A 23732-nucleotide genomic window follows, 5' to 3' on the forward strand; every position below is an offset into this window, starting at 1 on the left:
GTCTCAAGTTTCAGATTCTCTATAGTCTTCTTTCCTCCATATAGTGACCTAAAGGGATCATTTCAGTCATTGTAGGCCTAACTGGTACAATCTCTTCATTTTCTGTTGCCAGCTTTCCCCTCAGTTAATTTCGAGCTTTGAAATGTTTTGGGCTTTTCCTTGTTTGTAGAGCTCACTTACACTTGGGCTTTAGCATGTGGTTCTGTTTTTCCATACTCTTCAGTGTGACTACCTTTAGTGTTACCTCTGATCCCTCCTGTGAAGTGAATTTTTCCTGGAACACCAAAAAGAAAGTGAGTGAGTATATCCTAAGTACTTATACCCTGAGTCAAGATGGACCAGGGACCAAGGAATAGCCCAAAGGGAGCCAGAGGAGACTAGGACACTTTTGAGGAGTCTGGGCTCATGGAAGAATTCTTCTATTGAAGTACAGATGACTTGCATGGGAAATACTTGCTCCCTTACCTTTCCATTGCCCCTACTAACATGGAAGGGAGGGAGCTTTAAAGCTATTCAACTGGGTCCCATGGGTTTCCCAGCACTCTATATAGACTTTAAAATAATTTCGAATAAATTAACAGTTAAATGAGGGAAAAATAATTGAACCATGAGAAAAAAGAAAGAAGTGCTAAGAAACTCTATTCATCCTCTGTCCTATGAATACAAAAGCAAAATTAAAAGTGGTATGAGAAGTCACAGTAAAAAGCTTGGTATCTACAGAAAAATCTAAGTATTAATACTCAAAAAGAATACAAACAAAAGATAGACTCCTAGAGGTATCTCTTTGGGTTGCTCTTGAGCTACGTTATTAGACTGTAGCTGCTGACACTGAGTTCTGTTTTCACAAGTTAGGTTGGCTTGTCCCAGCTGATCTCCCTAAGGATCTTGTCTTCATGAGGAGTTTGGCCTATGTACACACCTTAGTTCTTCACACTTCTTGTTATTGCCCTTTACCAGATGTATGTGGTTTTTTTCTTTGTTTCTTTTATATAGGTTTTCACTATGTAGCCCAGGGTTGTCTCAAATTTGCAATCCTCCTGTCTCAACTTTCCGAGCACTGGTATGAAACATCTGTGCCAGTGTGCTCATCCAGATATGGTTCATAAAAATTTTCCCTCAGTCTTTGGCTTATCTTAATGTAGCAGTGATTTTTCAAAGATGGGTTTTTGTCTTCCATAAGTCCATTTTATCCTTTTTTTCTTTTGCTGTTGATGCTATTTATGTCTTAAGAAATATTTGGGGGCTGGAGATATAGCTCAGTGGTTGAGAGTCCTGGCTGTTCTTACAGAGGACCAGGGTTTGGTTCCTGGAACCCAAATGGCAGCTAACAACTGGCCTCTGTAGATATTGCATGCATGGTCACATATACATGTAGGCAAAACACTCACAATAAGAGTAAATAAATAAAGGTATATTTTTCTAGTAAAAATTTTTTACTTGATTCTATAGGTTTTACAGTTTTAGGTTTTACATTTAGATCTATAATCCTTTGGTGGGGGGCTAGAAATGTGTGTGTGTGGCTAGAAATGTATTGAAGATTTTTGTTTTGTTTTTGCCTACGAATATCCGATATCCGGTTGGTCCACTATCAATTCTTGAATAGACTACTCTTTCTTCATTAATTGCCCTTGGCGTGTTTTGCGAAAAAAAAATAATCAGTTGTTTCCTGCTTCTTATTTGACAGGCTCTGCCAGACCATGAGGATGAGATCCCGGAGACAGTGCGGACTGTACAACTTATTAAGGATCTGGCTAGGGAGATTCGCCTGGTTGAAGTAAGAAGCACAGGAGGAGGGAAGGCATTTGGGAAGGGCTCGAGATTCAAGTGGCAAGTCAGGGTTTGGAGTTGGTATAAAGTTCAGGAAAGTATTGAGAAGACCCTTTCAAGGGCCCTATTTATTCATTTTGTTATTCATTCAAATTATTTGCTGTGAGTGCATGCCACATACTGGATTAGGTTCTTAGGATATACAGATGATATAATTTCTACCCACAAAGAACTCGCAGACTAAGTAGAACAAAATTAACCTTTTTGAGCCTCAGTTTCCTCATCTCTAAAATGAGAATAATGTTCCTTACATAGGGTTAATAGAAGGATTAGATAAAGTAATATGGATTGAACATTAAGTATAGTGTTTGACAGGTAATAGGTGACTCATAGTGGTGGTGGGAGGTGATGGTAGTTGTAGTTGTTGTTTTTAATATTTTGACTCAGTTTCTGAATTCTACAAAATGACAGCTCTCTCATGTTGAAGATGATTACAAAGGCATGTTTCAACAGGTGGCATATACCACGAGGCAGTAAGGTATAGTAGTAAGAAACTCAAGAGAAGCCTGGGTTCTGGTTCCTGCTCTTTCACTTAAAAACCTTTCAGAGCCTCAGTTTCCTCATCTGTAAAGTGAGGAATAACTTTACCAACTTCTCAGATCTTTGGTAGAATTGAAAGCTAATGTAGAGCCCCTCGCACAGTGCCTGGCAGAGTAAGTACTCAATAAATGTGAGTTGTTATAATTAATAGATTTTGTAGCAAAGAGAAAACTCAGTGTGGGCTGTTGAAGTAGCAGAGGCACCAGAGGAGAATTGGGCTTGATTATGTTTAAAGTGTCTTTTTAGCTTAGGATGTTATTTATTTCTGTCTATGTATGTATCTATTTATCTATGTATCTATGTATGTATCTATGTGTCTATCTTTCAATGTATCTATCTGTCTGCATATATATATATATATATATATATATATATATATATATATATATACACATACATATACACACACATATATCCATACTGCATGGTGGTGAACTTCTGGAAGTTGGACTTCTGGCCTCACTGCTTGCAGCATGTTTCACTGTCTACACCATAGCCTGCAGTATATACATCCTACCTCATTTTCTTCATTCTACCTATTAAAATCCTTCAGAGTCAATCTGAGGCCTATATCATTTCTACCTCCTCTTACTTAAGCCAGTCTTATACATACAGAACTTTGGGCTGGTTAGAAGTGAACTTATGAGATAAAACATACCTACTTCATTTGCTTTCAAACATTTTAAAACATTGGAGTCATTCTTATTCAAAGACCTTCTATAGAAGCCCAGTTTGTATAAACATTATTAAAGTACAACTGCTTTGAATAGGATGAAGGTCCCCTTGTTCCTCTCATCTGCCTTCCGCCTACCCAGGATTTCTCCCAGGAAGCTCAAAGAAACTACAGAACATCTTTGAAAACCATCTTTCTAGTCTTAACTTATAATTATACAGCTGAGCATATAAGCTGCAGTACAGCTCTTCTGAGGTTACAGAGATAATTAGCAAAATTAAGATTAGAATCTTTCTCCAGAAGTCCTGTAGTCCTTAGAGTTTGAACCACATTAAAAAGTACTTGATTATTTTCTATTTTGTGTCAGCTATTCTTGGAGTCTTTTCCCTCCAGTTTTGACCGTAGTACTGGGCTTTTTCTTTGCCCATCTTCTCCTTACTTGTCAATGGCTGGGTAAAGAAATGCCACCCAATAAATTGATGACTCACTGTACAAAAACCAGGGGTGTGCATATGTGGAGCACATGGCAGTACCACCAGTGCTGGGAACAGATCTCTGCTCTTAGCATAGAGAGAAGCCTTGAGTAAGCTCTAACTCCCTCATGTACTAATACTCTTATAGGACATCTTCCAACAGAACGTTGGGAAGACGAGCAATATCTTTGGGCTGCAGAGGATCTTCCCAGCTGGCTCCATCCCCTTAACCAGTCCAGCCCATCCCACTTCAGTATCCATGTCCAGGCTGTCACTGCCCTCCAAAAGTGGTTCAAAGAAGAAAGGCCTGAAGCCCAAGAATATCTTCAAGAAGGCAGAGCGAAAGGGCAAGGAGAGTTCAGCCTTGGGGCCTGCTGGCCAGTTGAGCTATAATATCATGGACCCATACAGTCATCAGGCACTGAAGACAGGCTCTTCCCAGAAAGCAAAGGTGGGTCCTGGCCCATGGGTTCAGCCCAACCCTTTTGGGTCCCTTGGAAGAGCAGGATTTCAAAAGGGCAGGCTATCCTGTTCTACTTCTATCTCTCTTAGGTCCCCTGGTGTTTGGCTACTAGTCCCACTCATTAACAGGCATTTATTGAGACCTTTTCTATGCTGGGCACTGTGATAGGTGCTGTGGATGGAACTCAAGAGGCTGATAGACTAGTAAGAAAGATAGACATAAAACCAAAAGAGTGAAATGAAGTGTGGATGCCACGATCAAGGGTACGTGTGTGATTCTGAGACACAGAAAGGGGTTGATTTATCTGAGTAGGGGCCAGGAGCTCTTTTTCAGATACTTGATGCTTCAGTTGAATCTTGACATACTGGGATGGGACTGAGATTGGAGAATGTTGTGTGTCAGATTAGAATCTCGAACAGGTCATTATCTCCTCTCCCAGGGCTCTAATTGTCTCAAGATTATGATGCCCTCTGTGGGTATCTAAAGATGATGCCCTCTTTGTAGGGAATATATTTCATAAGATAATATGTTTTTCCTAAGCAAGCTATATATTCTCAACCTCCTACTCCTATAATTGTTGAAGGTGGGGGTTGGGATAGGTATAGCAGAAGGTAGTTCAGAGAGTTTTAGCAGTTTTATCGTAAAACCAGAGAGAACCATCTTGATTTGTGTGGGAGTCTCAGACTGATGACAACTCAGCCTCCTCCTTCTACAGTTCAATATAACTGGTACCTGCTTGAATGACTCAGAGGATGATTCACCAGACATGGACCTTGATGGAAATGAGAACCCACTGGCCCTGTTGATGGCTAATGGCAGGTAAGATGGGGAAAAGGAGCAGTGGCAATATGTCATTAAAATATGGACCGTAGGGGTTGGGACAAGGGTGAGGGAAGAGCTATATTTAGGGTAATACCCAGATATTAATAGATACTTACTTTGATCAAAGAGTCATGGTGGACAGAGGGAGAAGTCTGGAATCTAATTGGCAACCCTGGGAAAGATCTTGTATAGGTTCTAGAACTTTGAGAATTGGTTCTTTCCTTCCACTGTGGGAAGGAAATTGAATTCCTGCCAGCCTTGCGTGGCTAGTGCTTTTACCTGCCATGCCTTCTTGCTGGCCCACAAACATAATTTTTTATATAGCTTTTGTAATCCAATGCTGCAGAATTTGGTTCCCGGAAATCTTTGTGTAAGTGTATAATGAGAAATGTTCAGTGGGTACCACATGATTATTTATAATTGTATGATTGTATGTAACTGGAAACATCCAAATGTTCATTAGCAGAGGTTAGATTAAATTATGGTATATCTTTAGAATGAAATATGCTGTAGCTATTAAAAGGAATGGGGCAGTTTAATATCTGTTAACACAGAAAGATACCCAAGATATATTCTTTGATTTTTTTAAATTAAAATATTATTTTTATTTTTTATGTGTTGTCTACATGTATGTAAGTGCACCTGTGTTGTGCAGTGCCCTTGGAGGTAATAAGAGGACATCAGATTCCCCTGGAACTGGAATTATAGATAGTTGTTAGCCACTATGTGGTGCTGGGAATCGAACCTGGGTCTTCTACAAGAGCAGCCAATGCTCTTAACTACTGAGCCATTTCTCCAGCTCTCTCTTCCTTTGAGATGGAGGTGTTACTATGTTGTTCAAGCTGGCTTTGAACTTCTGGTCTCAAGTAGTACTCCAGCCTTCAGCTGGCACTACAGGTTTATAATACTGTGTCTGGCTCCAAGATAGATTCTCTTTTGTGGTGCTAGGGGTTAGATTTAGTGCTTTGCATATGCTAAGCAGGCACTCTGCCACTGAGCTATATCCATAGCCTTTTTTTTTTTTTAAAAGACAGCTGTGTGCCTTAGGCTGGCCTTTAATTCACTGTGTAGCCAAGTTTGTTTTAAAATCATGATCCTTCTGCCTCAGTACCCTGATTGCTGGAATTACAGGCATGTGCCACCATTTCTGACTTTAAGATATATTTTTCAGTGAAACAAATTAGGTTATAAAATAATATGTAATTCCACTTTTATTTTTTAAAAGGCATGTATGCAGTTATGTATGTATATACATGTGTAGAAAAGCAATATAGAGACTTTATTTATATTTTTAATTTTTGGAAAATGCTTAAGATTCAGTTTACATGGTTTAAAATTCAAAATTGTGGGGATGGAGAAATAGCTCAGTGGTAAAGGCACTTGCCACTAATCCTGATATTCGATCACTGAAACCCACATGGTAGAAAGAGAGAACTGATTCCTGTAAGTTGTCTTCTGACCTCCATGTGTACACAGTGACATGTGTGTCCCCCCCCAAATAAATGAATAAATGTAAAAAAATCAAAAGTGTGAAAGAGCACACAGTGAAAATCCTATTCCCATCTCTCTTCATTTGTTCTTTTCTCCATGGACAATCAGTGTCAGTGTTTTCCTTTCAGAGATATTTAAAAATTTTTTTTCTAAATTTTAGAATATTTCTATTATTCCAAAGAGAGGATGTTTTAAAAATTTTATTACCGGGCCTGGAGAGATGGCTCAGCAGTTAAGAGCACTGACTGCTCTTGCAGAGGACCCGGGTTCAATTCCCAGCACCCACATCCAATCATCCTTAACTCCAGTTCCAAGGGGAATCTGACACCCTCTTCTGACCTCTGTGAATAAATAAAATATTTTAATAAAAAAGTTTATTACCTTTTTTGGTTAGTTTACAAATGATATATTTCATTATGACATTTTCATACATAGAAATAATAGTACTTGGCTTATATTTACTCTCCCCCATTACCCTTCTGTTTTTCTTGCCATTGCTTCCCTCCCTTACCCTAAACTGTCCCCTTTCTGCTTTTATGTCATATGTATGTGTGTGTATGTATATATAAATATATATGTAAATATGTATGCACATATGTATGTGTAAATATGCATATATGTCTATATATATAGTTAAATCTAGATTATATGAGAAAAATTAGGCAATATTTTGTCTTTCTTTTCCTCTTTGGTTTTCCTCTCCCCTTTCTTTACTTTCTTTCCAGAAATATTTATATGCATTTAAGCAAGTAAGTATAGTTATTACATATTTTATACTTGCTATACCAAATATTTGACAGTGGTTATCTCTGGAAAGTAGGATAAGGGGAGATGGGATAAAAACATATTCACTTACATGGCATTTGGATATTGTGCATTGAACATGTGCAGTTTTTAAAAATAATGTTGACGGTCTCACTCTGTCATTCATGCTAGCCTGATACTTGCTACGTAGCCCAAGCTGACCTTAAATTTGAGGTAATTCTCCTGCCTTACTTAGTGATGCTTATATTACAGATGAGTTCTACCACACGTGGCTTAAAATAATTTGTTAAGAACATTTTCCAAAAAGATAAAAGTTGTTTGTAATAAAATTGTGATCTTGATAATCAGTCAATCCCGAGTTTGAATCTCAACTCCGACATATATTTACTATGTGACATGGTAAATTAATCTCTGTGTACCTTAGTGTTGTCATTATATCCATTCTATAGATGAAAGTTAGGATTTGGGGGAATTAAATGAGAATATATTTAAAATTCTTATCACAAGACATAGCACATAGTAAATGCTTAATAAATGATAGCCCTTATACATCTGATGATGAAGATGGAAATAAAAGGTGATGATGATAATGTGGGTATGGCCAGAAGTTAAGTAGATCACTGGTAAACTCAGATGTATTTAGAGAATCAGAGGCAGGGAAAGGCAAGTCAGGGTTATCATCTGGACTTTCAGAACACTAGCCAGCAGAATTCAAGAATGAAGTACAGAGTATGGGCAATGTGGGGACACAGACAATAAAGATGCCTTAAATAGCCTTTTGTCTAAGAAAATTCTCTTTAGATCCTAAGGGAGAATGCAGTAGGTCCACCTGGCTGGAAAATAAGGGAAAATGGAGTGAGAGAAGGCCAGAGTCTGAAAGCAGCACAACTTTCTTGGGGTTTGAGAACCCAGTTGCTAAGGAATAAGATTGAACAGAAAATGCTCTTCTCTCTCTCTCTCCCTCTCTCTCTCTCTCTCTCTCCCTCTCCCCTTCTCTCCCTCTCCCCCTCTCTCCACCTCCCCCTCCTTCCCTGTCCCCCTGTGTATTTATAAATGTATGTATATATAACAATAACAATGAAAAGGACAAGAAATTGATAGGGAGTAGGGGGACATGGGAGGTGTTGGTTGGGAGACTGGGAGGAATGGAAATAATTCAAAGACAATACTCAAGTATGAAATTCTCAAGAAAAAAGATAGGAAAGAATGTTGAACACTGCCTTTTTTCAGAACTCCTGATAGGTTTGTTGGGGAGGAGGAGAAAAGTGAGAGTCCTAAAGAATCAATTTATGATTATTGAGGATATAGTATAATGAAATTTCTGTGCCTCTCCCCCTAGTTGTTTTCTTATGCCATTTCTGCTACCTGCTGCAGCTGTCAGAAGTATTAAGTGAACTGAGAGAGTCAAGGTATAGAAATATGAATGTCTGAGATTTTTTTCAAATTCAGTAAATTGCTGGAGTGAGGTATAGATGAAGCAAGATTGATTAGTTCCTAAAATTTCTGAAATTTATCTGGGTAATAGATAATGTGGGAGTTCATTATACATTTATATTTTTGTACAAGTTTTGTTTTTGTACATGTTTAAAACTTTCACAATTGAAAGTTAAAAGATAAGGATGAAAGCGGCTATCATTTATTGAGCATTTTCTATATATCAAACTATCTTGGCCAATTGCATGCATTATTTAGTCCTCACAACTGTCAAGGTAAGTACAGTTATCCCCACAATATACATGTGAAAACAAAGACCATGACAACTTAATTATACTTTTAGCCACCATTGGGCCTTTGCTATGTATTAGATTCTGTATTAACACATTTAATCCTCCAAACCCATGAACTAGAAAACAGGTCAATCTAATGAGATCCACTTCACTGAAAAACATTTAGGCAAGACAATTATTTGCTAAATATATGAATGTAGTGATTTAACAGAGGCGTGTTCCTTTTTAAGAGTTTGATACTGCTTCTCATGTGTAACAGGATTGTCTAAACTATTTTTGTGTATTCCATTCACTTTGCATAGGTATTTTTTTGATTGGCACATAATATTTTCTGCATATTTATGAAGTACAATGTGATATTGGGTAGTGATTAACTTAGTAATTTTTGTAGCTCAGTAATTTTTTGATGATTAATGCATTCTCTAATACTTTCAGGTACGTAAGGCATTTTTGTTAATTTTATTTATCACCCTATACCATAGAACATCAGAATTTATTCTTTTGATAAAATATTGACATTATACCTGTTGATTGATCTTCATCTTTTTTCTTTCCTCTTTATTCTTCCCAGTCTCTGGTAACCATTATTATGCTCTGAACTTCTATGAAATCAATGTTTTAGATTCCACTTATGAGTAAGATTTCTTGAGATATAATTTACATGCTATAAATTAACCTGCTCAAGTGTGTAATTAAATGAATTTTTGCAAATTTACAGAATTGTGCACCCATCATCACAGTCAAATTTTAGAGCATATCTTTTACTACAGAAAGGTTTTATGTCCATTTGCACTCTTATCTCAGGCTCAAGCTACCACTAATCTACATTTTGTCTGTATAGATTTGCTCTTTTTGGAAATTTCAGGTCTTTTGTTTCTGGCTTCTTTCACTTATGGTATAATATTTTTGAGATTCATTTATAATGCAGCAAAGAACCATTATTATTTGGTTCATTTTATTGTTTAATAGTACTCCATTTTCTAGATATACCACATTTTGTTTATTGATTCACTATTTCATAATTAGATTGCTTCTACCTTGGGAATGTTCTGAAAAATGATGCTCTGGACATTTGTATTCAATTTGTTTTTGTTTTTGCACATGTATGTGTATGTGATGTGAGTGCATGTGTGGATGCAGGTGCACATTTGTGCACATGTGCATGTATATGGAAGCTCGAAGTTGATGTTGGATGTCTTCCTCAATGGCTCTCCGCCTTAAATATTGAAGCAAGGTTTCTTGCTGAACCCAAGCTTTTCTTTTTGGTTAATCTGGCTACCCAGTTTACTTTGGGAATTCCCTCTCTCTGAGATTACAGAGATTACACTACACTCTTGAGATTACAGGCCAACTACCACATCCACCTGGTTTTCATTTGGGTTGTGGGGATCTGAACTCCCATCCTCATGCTTGGCAAGTGCTTTACCCATTGAGCCAGCTCCCCAGCCCCATGTTCCAAGGTTTTAAAAAATTTTTTACTATTTTTATTTTTGTGTATATGAGTGTATTACCTCAAGTATGTAAGTGTACCCATATTGTACAATGTTCACAGAGGTCAGAAGGTGGCATCAGATTCCCCTGGAACTGGAGTTATGGATGGTTGTTAGCTGCCATGTGGGTGCTGGGAACTGAACCCGGGTCCTCTGCAAGAGCTCCCAGTGCTCTTAACCACTGAGCCATCTCTCCACCCTTCCCACGTGTTCAAATTTTTATATGGACCTATGTTTTGGTTTCTCACCTAGGAGTAAAATTGTTGGGTCTATGTTTTTTAGCTTTTTAACAATTTTATGTATGTGTGTATGTATGTATGTATGTATGTATGTATGTATGTATATATGTATGTCTTTTTGAGGCAGGGTCTTCCTGTAACCCCAACTGGCCTGGAACTTGCTATGTAGACCAGACTGGCCTTGAACTCACAGAGATCCACATGCCTCTGCCTACTGAGTGCTGGGATTAAAGGTGCATGTCACCACACCTGGGTTATTTATTTATTCTTATGTGTGAGTGTTTTGCATGCACATATGTAAATGTGCTTGTGTTTGCAATGCCCACAGAGACCAGAAGAGGGTGTCAGATTCTCCTGGAACTGGAGCTATGGATGGTTGTTAGGCACCATGTGGGTGTGGGGAACTGAACCCTAATCCTCTGCAAGAGTAGCCAGTGTTCTTAGCTATTGATACTGTTTGAGTCTCCAGTACCTTTGAGCTTTATTCCCCCCCAAAATATTTTATTATTTTTATTTGTTTTATGTGTATGAGTGTATTGCCTGCATGTGTGTAAGTCCACCCATGTCATGAAATGCCCATGGAGGTCAGGACATCAGATCCTCTCGAACTGGAGTTAAAGACGATTTTTAGCTGCCATGTGGATGCTGGGAACTGAATCATGGTACTCTGCAAGAGCAGCCAATGCTCTTAACCACTGAGTCATTTCTCTGGTACCCCTGTTTGAATTTTTTAAGAAACTGCTAAACATTATCCAAAGTTTCTGTGTCATTTCACATTTTGACCAGCATAGGTTTTTTCATTGCTGACACTTGTGGGTATTTCATTGTGTGTTTTTATATGATTCATTTGGGACCTGGTTTGTTAAAATTAGCATGCACTCAAAAGAATCTAGACCCAGCTTCATTATTTACTAGTCATGTATGGTTTTTGTGTTGTTTCCCCCTTTTTAAAAAATTTTGAGATAAGAATCTCATTTAGCATGAGCTGGCTTTGATGAAGTTGCCATGTAGGGAATAGTGGCCTTGAACTCTTCATCCTCCTGCTTCTACCCCCCAAGTGTTGGGAGTACATGCTAGGCTCATTGTATTTTTAAATAATGAATAGTGATTTTTTTCCTTTGGTTGTTGGGGATGGAACCCAGTGCCTTGTAAGTACTAGGCAAGTGCTGTACCACTGTGCTACATCCCTAACCCCTAAATAGTATTTATGTGATTTTTAAAAATTTTATTTATAATTTTTATGAGTATGAGTATATTGCCTGCATGTAGGTAAGTGCACCTGTGTTGTGCAGTGCCCATGGAGGTCAGAAGAGGCTGTTGGATTCCCTGGGACTGGAGTTACGGATGGTTGTTAGTTGCCATGTGAGTGCTGGGATTCAAACCCGGGTCTTCTGCAAGAAAAACCAGTGTTCTTAACCCCTGAGACATCTCTCCAGCCCCCTTATGTGATGTTTTATAATGCATCTACATTGTGAAATGATTGCCATAGTTAAAAGAATTAACATATGTCCTTTATGCAATTAGAAAATTTCAACTATACAGTACAGTGTTACTGATTATAATTATCTTGTCTAAGATCTCTAGAACTTATTCATACTATATAGCTGCAACTTTGTACCTTTTAACCAATATCTCTCCCTTACCTTACCCTTCATAATCGCTATTGTACCCTTATATATGTATTTTGTTCTTTTCAGAGCCCATGTTAAAATCAGATCATTATTTTTCTGTGTATCTGGCTTGTTTCATTATGTTACAGCATAATGTCCTGTAGATTATCTTTGTTATTGCAGATAATAAAAGCGTAGCCCAGGTTAGCCTCAAATTTACTGTTCTGCTTCAGCCTCTGGAATACAGGGATTATAGGTATCCACCACTATACCTGCCTTACTTGGTGGGTTTGGTTTGGATTTACTGAGTGACTAATGACATGGAACATATTCTTTGTGTGTGATTGTGATCATTTGGAGAAATATCTATTTGGTTTTTCTGCTTGCTTTCAAATTGTCTTATTATTGACATCTAAGAATTATTGAAATACTTTGGGTATAAGCCTTTCCCTAATCTCTTTAAGTTCTTGACTCACTATGTATACCCTGACCTTTCGTTTTCTTAATGTATTTAAGAACAAATTTTTTTGGTCTTTTTGAGACAGGGTCTCCCCGTAGCCCCAGCTGTCATGGAACTCACTATGTGAACTAGGCTGGCCTTGAACTCACAGAGATCCGCCTGCCTCTGCCTCCCAAGTGCTGGGATTAAATGCGTGCACCACCACGCCCGACTAACAATTTTTTATTTTACTTTTCCTAATCCAAGGTCACAAAGATATTTTCCTATATGTTTTTTAGGCTTTGCTTTTATATTTACATCTGTGATATATTTTGAGTTAATTTCGTATATGAAGTGAGGGTAAAGGTCCTATTTGTTTGCATATATTAACCAGTTGAATAAGCATCAAGCATCCTTTTTTGAAAGAACTATCCTTTCCTGTATTGCTTATCCTATCCTTTACTGAATTGCCTTGACACCTTTGAAAAAAGTAATTTGATTGTAAATTTAATAGTTTACTCTGGATTGATAATCTGTTCTATTCATATATATATTCTTTTTAATTAATTTTTTGGTGAAAGGGTCTAACTATGTGACTCTGACGGGCCTGGAATTTTTTGTGTAAACCAGGCTAGCCTCAAACTCATAGAGATCTGCCTGCCTCTGCCTCCTGAGTACTGAGATTAAAGGTGTATACCACCATGTCCAGCATATACATCTATTCTTATTCCAGTATCATAGTACCTCAGTTACTGTATGTTTATCATAAGTTTTGAAATTGAGTAGTTTAAGTCTTTCAATGCTCTTTTTCAAATATGTCTATATTTTTGGCCCTTCTTTTGCATTTTAATTTTTGCCCCCCCCCAAACAGGGTAGATTTTGATGGAGATTACAATGAATAATTAATTTTGGGAGAATTGCCTTTACAATTTTGTTTCATTGAATTAGTATGATATTCATACAATATAGTTTGGTATTTAGATCCCCTCCTCTATCTGTACCTCCTCCCACTGCCCCGCCCAACATAATTACTCTGTTATATGTAATATGGTCTATAGAGGGCCTGGAGAGATGATGGCTCAGCAGTTAAGAACGCTAGTTGTTCTTGCAGAGGACCTGGGTTTGAATCCCAGCACCCACATGGCAGCTAACAACTGTCCGTCACTCCAGTCCCAGGGGATCCAACAGCCTTTTCTGACCTCCACGGGCATTGCAGGACACGGGTGCACTTACCTACATGCAGGCAATACACTCATACACATAAAAATTAAAAATAATAAATAAAATAAAATACGACCTATAGAGTCTGATTTGTGTCCCCCAAATGTTCTTCAGTGGTTTTGTTTGTGGGAGGTGTTGGTTGGTGGTGGTGGTAGGGATTGAGCCCAGAGATTTGCATATGCTAAGCATGCATACTGCCATTGAGCCACATCTCAGCACTGCCGTCTTCACATCACATATGACTTATTCACTGTTCTTGTTCTCATTTTTCTAGTACCAAGAGGGTAAAGAGCTTACCAAAGTCTCGGAGAACTAAAATTGCAAAGAAGGCAGACAGTGCAAGGCTGGTGGCAGAACAAGTCATGGGAGACAAATTTGACTTGGATTCAGATGATGAACTGCAGATTGATGAGAGACTGGGAAAGGAGAAGGCGAGCCTGATAATAAGACCAAGTGTGTGTCTGTTATTTTTATTTCCTGCCCTGCCATTTCATATTTATTTTAGGCTTGGGTTTGCTGACATTCTGGTTCATTAGGTTCAATAGAGCCTCATTATTTTTTTGCTTTAAAGATTTTTGTTTCACGTAATTCCTCATCTCTGTAAATAAATTATTGATAGTCATTATTTCTGAGGAAATTACATTCTTATTTTCTTTCCTCTGAGTGTTTGACTGAGATACATCATAATCTCAGTAGGTTATAAATTTATATTTCATTTATTCTAGAATTTCCTCGAAAGTTGCCCCGTGCGAAGCCTTGCTCTGACCCCAACCGAGTTCGTGAACCTGGAGAAGTCGAGTTTGACATTGAGGTAGGAGGAGCATGCCCTAGAATTGGTCTTGCAGAGAAAAGACAGATTTTCATTCTACTTGAGGAAAGGACAAAGATACTATGCATTTAATTTCTGAAATATTTACAAAGTGAAATATTATGTGTTGGGCTAGGGATATTATTCACTGGAGAGTACTTGCCTAGCATGTGCAAGGCACTGGACTAAGTTCCAAGTTCTGCAAAAAAGCAAATTGCATGCTAAGTTCTGACAAATATAAGATTATAATTTATTTAAAATATTTTAGAAGTCATGAAGAACAGAATAAAAGGCAGTATCATTTAGCAAAAAGAGTGTCTTTCTGGGGGCTGGAGAGATGGCTCAGCGGTTAAGAACACTGGATGTTCTTGCAGAAGACCCAGGTTCGATTCCTAGCACCCATATGGCAGCTAATAACTGTCCGTAACTCCAGTTCCAGGGGATCCGACAGCCTCTTCTGACCTCCGACGGCATTGTACAGCACGGATGCACTTACCTACATGCAGGCAATACATGCATACACATAAAATAAAAATAATAAAAAAGAGTTTCTGATTTGAAGTTTATGATGTATCCTTTCACAAATTATTTTACTTTACTGACCCCTAGATTTCTTATCTGTCAGATAGGAATTTTAATGCTTTACAAAGAGTCTATGAAGAATAAGATGGAAGGATGAATATTCTGATTAGTTCTGGGTCTACACTTTGTTATTAAAGAAGTTATACTGTCAACCTGTGTTAGGAATTTACCAGACCAGTCCTGTGCAACCAAGGCAATATGTTCTTTCCTTAACAGGAGGACTATACAACAGATGAAGACATGGTGGAAGGGGTTGATGGCAAGCTTGGGAATGGGAGTGGAGCTGGTGGAATTCTTGATTTACTTAAGGCCAGCAGGCAGGTTGGGGGACCTGACTATGCTGCCCTCACGTGAGTACAAGCCTGATATCCCTTTTCCAGGCCATCAAATCATATCACCCTCCTCCTGCCCAAGTGGTTAGGCCAGCCAGTTAACTGTTTATTGATTATTTTTATTTGTTTTGTTTTGTTTTGTTTTGAGATAGGGTAGGGGTCTTATTACATTTCCCAGGCTGACCTGGAACTCCCAGTCATCCTACCTTGTCTCCAAGTGAGTGCTACTATTACAGACATATACCATAATGCCCATCTTACTGAACCATGTAATCAGACAAAGAATTATCAAGGACATTTATACTGAAAGAATAAAATGGACATGAAAACTGTCCAAGAATCTTCAGATCTGTCAGTGACAGGATATATAGACTTCAAGAGAAATCAATTTTGGGTGCATTGGAAATGAGACAGGGAGAATCATAGAAAAACTTAATAAAAGGAAATAATGCTGGCTGGAGAGATGACTCAGCAGTTAAAAGCACTGGCAGCTCTTGCAGAGGACCTGGGTTTGATTCCCAGCACTCACATGGTGGCTAACCACTGTCTATAACTCCCGTTCCAAGGGATCCGACATCCTCTTCTCACTTCTGCAGGCATTGCACAACATGGGTGCACCTACATACATGCAGACAGTACACTCATACACATAAAAAATTTTTGAAAAGAAACAATGTAGCATGGGTGAATAAGAAGAAGGATTTCCCCCTCTCCCCGTGCTTGTCTGCGGAGAGACTTGAGGCAAAGGGGGTTTTTCATGAAAACAATCTTTTGATATTATCTTCATGCTTTAACCTGATTCCTTCTCTCTCTCTCTCTCTGTCTCTCTGTCTCTGTCTCTCTCTGTCTCTGTCTCTCTCTCTGTCTCTCTCTCTCTCTCTCTCCTCTCTCCTCTCTCCTCTCTCCTCTCTCGCTCTCTGGCTCTCTCTCGTTCTCTCTGTCTCTGTGTGTTTAACCATGGATGATTCTCTACTTTGTACCACCTTGTTCCCCATAGCTGTTCTTCATCCCTCAGTGTTGTAACAATTGGTTTCTTCTGACAAGTAGAAAAACTTCCTCAGTATTTCTCCTCTGTCCCTTACAGTGAAGCCCCAGCCTCCCCCAGCACTCAGGAGGCCATCCAGGGCATGCTATGTATGGCCAACCTGCAGTCCTCATCATCTTCAACAGCTACCTCCAGCCTGCAGACTTGGTGGACCGGGGGGCAGGATCGAAGCAGTGGGAGCTCCAGTAGTGGGCTGGGCACAGTGTCTAGCAGTCCTGTTTCCCAGCGCACCCCAGGGAAACGGCCCATCAAGCGGCCAGCATACTGGAGAACGGAGAGCGAGGAGGAGGAGGAGAATGCCAGTCTGGATGAGCAGGACAGCTTGGGAGCATGCTTCAAGGACGCTGAGTATAGTAAGGGCATCTTAGCATATGGGGATAGATCAAAAGGGTTCCTTTTATCCAAATTTCAGTCGTAATCCTAAGAGACAACAGCCTGTATTGAACACAGGCCTGACTTTAAGCTAGACAGTTATTTTCTCTGAGCCATATTTTCTTGTTAAAATGAGGATATCTCATAGGCTGTTGTGAGAATTAGAGATTGTGTTTACACAGAACACCTGACTCAGTGTCTTACTAATGGGATGTTCTCCAATGTGATGGCTCTCTTATAATTAGCTGTTTTTAGTACTGTTTATCTTTTACTCTAGCAAACTATTTTTCCATCTTGCTTAGTTGATTGTCCCTATCTGTATTGTTTATGTTTTGTGTTAGCCAGTTTATCTCTTGCAGTGAACTGGTATATATAGTCAGTCCTCCATATTTGACATTCTACATCCATGGATTGAACCATGGATCAAAAATATGTGGAAAAAAGTCTGTGCTAAATACAGATTGTGTCCTTCTTATTTTGCCCTAACTCGTGTAGTATAACAACTATTTGCATAGCATTTACATTATATTAGCTATTACAAGTCACCTGGAAATTATTCAAAGTGTACAAGATGATGGACATAGGTTATAGGCAAATAATATACCATTTTATATAAGGAAAAGGGGCATCCATCATGGGCTTTGGTTGGTGGGAGAAGACATCTTGGAATCAGTTTCCTTTAAGTATTGACAGACAACTGAAATGACCTTCAGTTAACATTGTATGTTTAAGAAACGAGTCCTAATAAATGATGAGTCTTTTGAAGGAGGATTTATTGAGTACAGTAGTGAATAAAGGACTATATGCCTAATATAACTATAATGTGAGGCTTTAAAAATATTTTGAAATCATATAAATATGGTTAATTTTCATTGACTCAGACTAAAAGAAACCAGTGAAAGCAAAAATTCTTTATGCCTAACATTCTTTCCCTCTTAGCCCAGAATCTTTTTGTTATATTCATTTGATTTATATGTAGACATATGTAGATAGAGGTATAGTTTTATTAATGTGTGTGGCTCTACAGCTTTCTTGGGTATCTGTCAGCATGAGTATACAGAGGTCTGCTTCATCATATATAGATGTCTGCTTGCTGCAAAATATTCTATAGAATCATATGTTTAACCATTTCCCTATTTGATTGACATTTAGGTTGTTCTTAAGTTTTCTTTCTACAATGAAAATCCTCATAATAATCTTGAATGTCCATTTGCCAGTTAGTATCTCTCTAGAATAGATAGACTTGCTAGTTATGTATGAGGTTATGTATGAGGTAAATATTAATAGTGCCAAACACTGCTCCAAAAGAATCAGTAAGTATATGGTTAGTATGTGAGAAATGCGTGTTTCCATATATTCTTACCTAAGCAGTTGATTTTATCAACTTTCTAAATTCATAGCTAAAGGTGGCATTTCTGTTTCCTTATTTTATATATTTGTTCACTGTTCATTTTCTGTAAACTGTCTCTTCATTCTTTCATCTATTTTTTTCTATTCAGTTTTTTTCTTACTGATTTGTAGAAGTTCTTTTTTATTGTTTTATTGGTTTTGTTTTTTTTGTGGTTCTAGGCAAGCACTCTGCCCCGGAACTATATCCCCAGTCCTTGTAGGAATTCTTATTCTGTTGTTGGAGGTACTTTTCATATATTTTAATTTGTTAGTTTTTTTCTTTTTTGTTAGAGAGGAGCACTGTGTATTTTTTCTCATGTTTGATCAGGTTTCCTATAGTTGACCTCCACTAGGCAGAAGAAGGAAGAGTAGGAGCAAGAAATGGAGAAACTCTTCCTAGTCTTTACCACTGCAGTTTCAGCCTACTGGATGTCTCCTTTGCCTTGTTTTTTCTGGTCCACCTATTTCTCTGCATCATAGTTTTACAGTCAACTGACTTTTTAAAAAATATTTTATTTATTATTATTTTAAATTATTTATTTATTTATTTATTTAAATTTTATGTGTATGAGTATATTGCCTGCATGTGTGTGACTGCACCTGTGTCGTGCAATGCCGCAGAGGTCAGAAGAGGGCTTCGGATTCCCCTGGAACTGGATTAAGGACGGTTTATAGCCACCATGTTGGATGCTGGGAATCGAACCCAGGTCCTCTGCAAGAGCAGCCAGTGCTCTTAACTGCTGAGCCATTTCTCCAGCCTCTTATTTATTATTTTTATTTTATGTGTATGAGTGTATTGCCTGCATGTATGTGAGTGCACCTGTGTTGTGCAATGTCACAGAGGTCAGAAGAGGGCTTCAGATTCCCCTGGAACTACAGTTAAGGACGGTTTGTAGCTGCCATGTGGGTGATGGGAATTGAACCTGGGTCCTTTGCAAGAGCAGTCAGTGCTCCTAACTCCTGAGCCAACTCTCCAGCCCCTCAACTGACTTTTTTTGAGACAGATTTCATTAAGTAACCCAAGGTAGCTTCAAGTTTGTGATCCTCCTGTCTCAGCCTCCTGAGTGCTGGGCTTATAGGTGCATGGCACCAGGGCCTGCTTTTTTTTTTTTTCTTAGCTGTTAAAATTTGAAAAAATGTAGCTGGGAATAGTGGCAACCTGTTATCACAGGAGATGGAAGCAGAGGGTGGAGAGTTTAAGGCTAGGTTCTGTCACATCAAGGCCAGCCTCACCTACAGAGAGTGAGTTTGAGATCAGCCTTGAGTATGTGAGACCCTACCTCCTAATTTTTTTTGTAATCTAGATACAAGTCCCTTGTGAAAGTTTGATTTATGATTTCTTTCATTCTCTCAACTCTTTCATAATCAAAACTGTTGTTTTGTTTTATAAAATGCTCAGTTTGTAATTTTATCTTTTTCTACTGAATTCTGTCTGAACCTTTTTAAAAATTACATTTGTTAATTCATTTTGTGAGTGTGTGGATATGTGGGGGCAGGATGCATGCCACTGCATGTGTGTGGAGGTCAAAGGACAGCTTTTGGAAGTCTCTTCTCTCCCTGACCATGTAGGTCCTGGGAATTGAACTCCAGTCATCAGACTTGGCAGCAAGTGCCTTTACTAATTACTTCACACCTTATAATTTGAGACAGGGTCTCTCACTGAACCTGTAGCTTACCAATTTGGATAGACTAGATTGGCCAGCAAGCCCCAAGGATCTTCCTATCTCTACCTCCGCAGTGCTGAGATTACAGACATATTCCACCGAACCTGGCTTTTATGTGGGGCTGGGGATTATACTCAGGTCCTCATGCTTGCACAGCAGGCACTTTACAACTGAGCCATTTCTCCAGCCTTCTGGACCCCAGATTTATAAATATAAGGTTCTGAACTCATAAGGACCATGTATGGTATAGATGATCTAGAATTAGGGATAGTTTTATTCCTTTATTTCTAATCTATACTACTTTTGTTTTTCCTGCTTTTTTGTTTTTGGCTAGGAATTCAACCTCAGTGTAGTGAGAATAGACATCCTTGTCTTGTTTATAGTATGTGGGGAAAAAGCATTTAGTCTTTTCATCATTTAGTATTATATTAGCTGTGAGTTTTCAGGTTAAAGAAATTGATGATTATCCCCATTTTCCTGATTTTCTGAATTATGAATGAATGTTGTATTTCTCCAGTATTTTTGTTTAATCAATGGATACTGTTGTGTGATTTTTCTTATTATGTTAAATGGTAAATTATAGTGCTTGATTTTGAAATATTGAACCACCTTTGAATTTACAGTATAAATCCCACTTGATCATGGTGTATTATTATTTTTATATATTGCCAGATTGAATCTGCTAGTATTTTTCTGAGGAGTTTTATGTCTATGTTCATAAGGGAGATGGATCTTTTTTCTTTTCTTTTCTTGTACTCTTTTGTTTGTTCGTTTGTTTGTTTGTTTGTTTTGGTGGCCTCAAAGAATGAGTTAAATGTTTCCTCCACTTTAGTGTTCTACAACAGATTGTATAGAATTGGTGTATTGTTTTTAAATTTTTAGTAGAATTCTTAGTGAAACTATCTTCACTAGGAAATTTCTTTATCAAGATTGAACTATTATTATTTTTATATTATTTTATACGTATGGGTGTATTGCCTGCATGTATGTAAGTGCACCCATTTTGTGCAGTGTCCACAGAGGTCAGAAGAGGGAGTCGGATCCCCTGGAACTGGAGTTAATGGATGGTTGTTAGCCCCCATGTGGGTGCTGGAAATTGAACCTCAGTCCTCTACAAGAGCAGCCAGTGCTCTTAACTGCTAAGCCATCTCTCCAGCCCTGAACTATTATTTTTGTGTGACTCAGTATGTTACTGGGAATTAATTGTTGGACTATGGGCCTTTTTTTTTTTTTTTTTTTTTTTTGAGACAGGTCTCCCAGTGACCCCAGCTGGCCTAAAACTCCCTATGTAGATCAGGCTGGAGATCTGCCTGCCTCTGCCTCCCGATTGCTGGGATTAAAGTTGTGCACTGCCACACCTGGTTTTTAAATTTTTTTATATTAGTGATTTATTTTTATTTTTATTTTATGTGTAGGAGTGTATTGCTTGCATGTAGGAAGGGGTACCCATGTTGTGCAGTGCCGGCAGAAGTCAGAAGAGGGTGTCTGATCTCCTGGAACTGGAGTTATGGACAGTTGTAAGCCGCCATGTCACTTCTGGGAATCAAACCCAGGTCCTCTGCAAGAGCAGCTAGTGCTCTTAACTGCTGAGCCATCTCTCCAGCCCTCATATTAATGATTTTTGTATTCTCCTTTATTGTCATTTTTTATAGCATTCCGTTAATTTTTTGGTAATGCTGGGGATTCAATTAATGTTTTCATAGTTTTTGATTCATTTTTTCTCTTTATGAATTTAATTAATTTCTGCTCCTACTTACTATTTTCATCCTTCTGGTTATATTTATTTTGCTCTTTGTAGTTTCAAAGGTCAAAGTTTTGAATATTGATTTCAAATCTTCACATTTTCAAATTTTTCTCTATTGAGTGATTGTTTCATTAATTGTGTGTGTGTGTGTGTGAGAGAGAGAGAGAGAGAGAGAGAGAGAAGGGGGGGGTCTTAGACAACCTAGAACTCAGTGTATGTAGCCCAGGCTAGTCTTGAACTCACAATAATGATTCTGCCAGAACCTTTCAAATGCTCGGATTATAGACATATACCACCAAACCCAGATTGTTTTTGAGAGAAAATCTTACTATGTGTCCTAGGCTGTCCTTAAGCTCAATTATATAGCCTCTGCTTCCGAAGTGCTGGGATTACAGGTATGCATTACTTCAGCTGTTTTTAAACTAATATTTAAAAATTTTTTTAATCATTTTTATTTTATATGTATGAGTATATTGCCTGCATGTATGTGAGTGCACCCATGTCGTGCAGTGTCGCGGAGGTCAGAAGAGGGCTTTGGATTCCCCTGGAACTGGAGCTAAGGACGGTTTGTAGCCACCATGTGGGTGCTGGGAATCGAACCCAGATCCTCTACAAGAATAGTCAGAGCTCTTAACCACTGAGCAATCTCTCCGGCTCCTTAAACTAATATTTTTAAAACATAAAAATTATACATATTGATCCGGGTGTGATGGTGCACACTTTTCATATCTCTAAAGCTCCATTTTTGCATATTCTGTGTAGCTATGGATGACAGGAGCAAGCAGTAACCAAGACACAACCTAACCTGAATGCTATCCTGTTTTGAGATTTCTTCCACCAAACTAGTCTGTTTAGCCTCATTGAACTTTCTCAGGACCCTGGCAGAATGCAGCCAGATTGTTTGCCAGAATAACTTGAATGGCTCTAGCCCAGTTTGATAGAGACCTTGTTCTCCTCAGAAACTTCATGAGCTGAGCTCCACATTGCTCTTGGCATTCTGGTCTTATAAGCCCCTTATGAGAATGGCCCATTTTGCTTTTTACAGCATCTAAGGGCTTTTCTAGTCTATAGCTCCAAACTCTTCCACATTCCTCCCACAAACCAGTTCTAAAAGGCTATAAATCATGCCAGGCCTGGGCATACACTTTTAATCCCAGCACTTGAGAAGTGGAAGTTGGGGGATCTCTGTGAGATCGAGGCCAGCCTGGTCTACATAGTGATTTCCAGGCCACCTGGGACCACAGGAAAACCTTGTTTCAAAACAGAAACGAAAAACCAAAAAAGCCTATGAATCATATGAGCAGGCTTGATCCCACTCCTCACTACTGGTTTTCTACCTGTTTTTTTTTTTTTTTTTAAATTGATGTGAACTAATACTTTACAAGAAAAAATTTAAGGAAGGAAGTGTTCATTTTAACTTATAATTTAAGAAGGAGCATAGTCTATCATAGTGGGGAAGGCAAGGTACCAGGAACATGAATCAGCTGATCACATTACATCTTCAGTCAGGAAGCAGAAAATGGATAGGAAGCAGGACAGGTGATAAAACCTGAGGGCCTTCCTCCAGTGACTCAGCAAGGCTTCCAGCAATGCTCTCCCTAAACAGTGCCAACAGCTGGGACCAAGTACTCAACCACATGAGCCTATGGAGGACATTTCTCATTCAAGCCACAGCAGTATGTGAAAAATTATCTGAATCAATTCAAAAAAATTCTGTCACCATGATGTATCCCACTTGGTTTAGAGTAGTCTCTTTATCTGTAGTTAGTTCTTCCTTGATTCTCTACACCATAATGTTGGCCATGTCTCCATCTGCAGCTGATTTGAACCTGCCTCTACTGCCACTGTGACCATTCCTATCAATGGTACCTCTTCTTCTACCACCTCTTCCCTCCTTCCCCCTACTCCAAATTGCTCTGACTAGACCTTCTAGTACTTCAGTAGTAGTGGTAAAAAATGGGCATTCTAGTCTTAATAGCTCTTTCTTTCTCTCTGGTCCCCCCCCCCCCCCCCCCC

General features: G+C 38.5%; 1 protein-coding gene across 5 annotated transcripts in view; it reads left to right on the forward strand.

Moving 5' to 3' along the window:
• Positions 1–23732, forward strand: part of Phf8 (PHD finger protein 8) — a 116149-nt gene that overhangs the window by 50016 nt on the left and 42401 nt on the right. For 4 of the 5 annotated variants that reach the window (XM_008849685.2, XM_017802356.2, XM_029554363.1 and 1 more), the window contains 7 exons: positions 1685–1774; positions 3662–3964; positions 4692–4795; positions 14055–14233; positions 14506–14591; positions 15387–15520; positions 16587–16900. In XM_008849685.2, the coding sequence (XP_008847907.1) occupies positions 1685–1774; positions 3662–3964; positions 4692–4795; positions 14055–14233; positions 14506–14591; positions 15387–15520; positions 16587–16900 (1210 nt within the window). The remainder of the gene's footprint in view (positions 1–1684; positions 1775–3661; positions 3965–4691; positions 4796–14054; positions 14234–14505; positions 14592–15386; positions 15521–16586; positions 16901–23732) is intronic. The other variant, XM_029554365.1, reaches the window with a different exon arrangement.

Source organism: Nannospalax galili, unplaced genomic scaffold, assembly GCF_000622305.1.
Source record: "Nannospalax galili isolate Female #2095 unplaced genomic scaffold, S.galili_v1.0 scaffold225, whole genome shotgun sequence".
In the NCBI taxonomy this organism is placed as follows: domain Eukaryota; kingdom Metazoa; phylum Chordata; class Mammalia; order Rodentia; family Spalacidae; genus Nannospalax; species Nannospalax galili.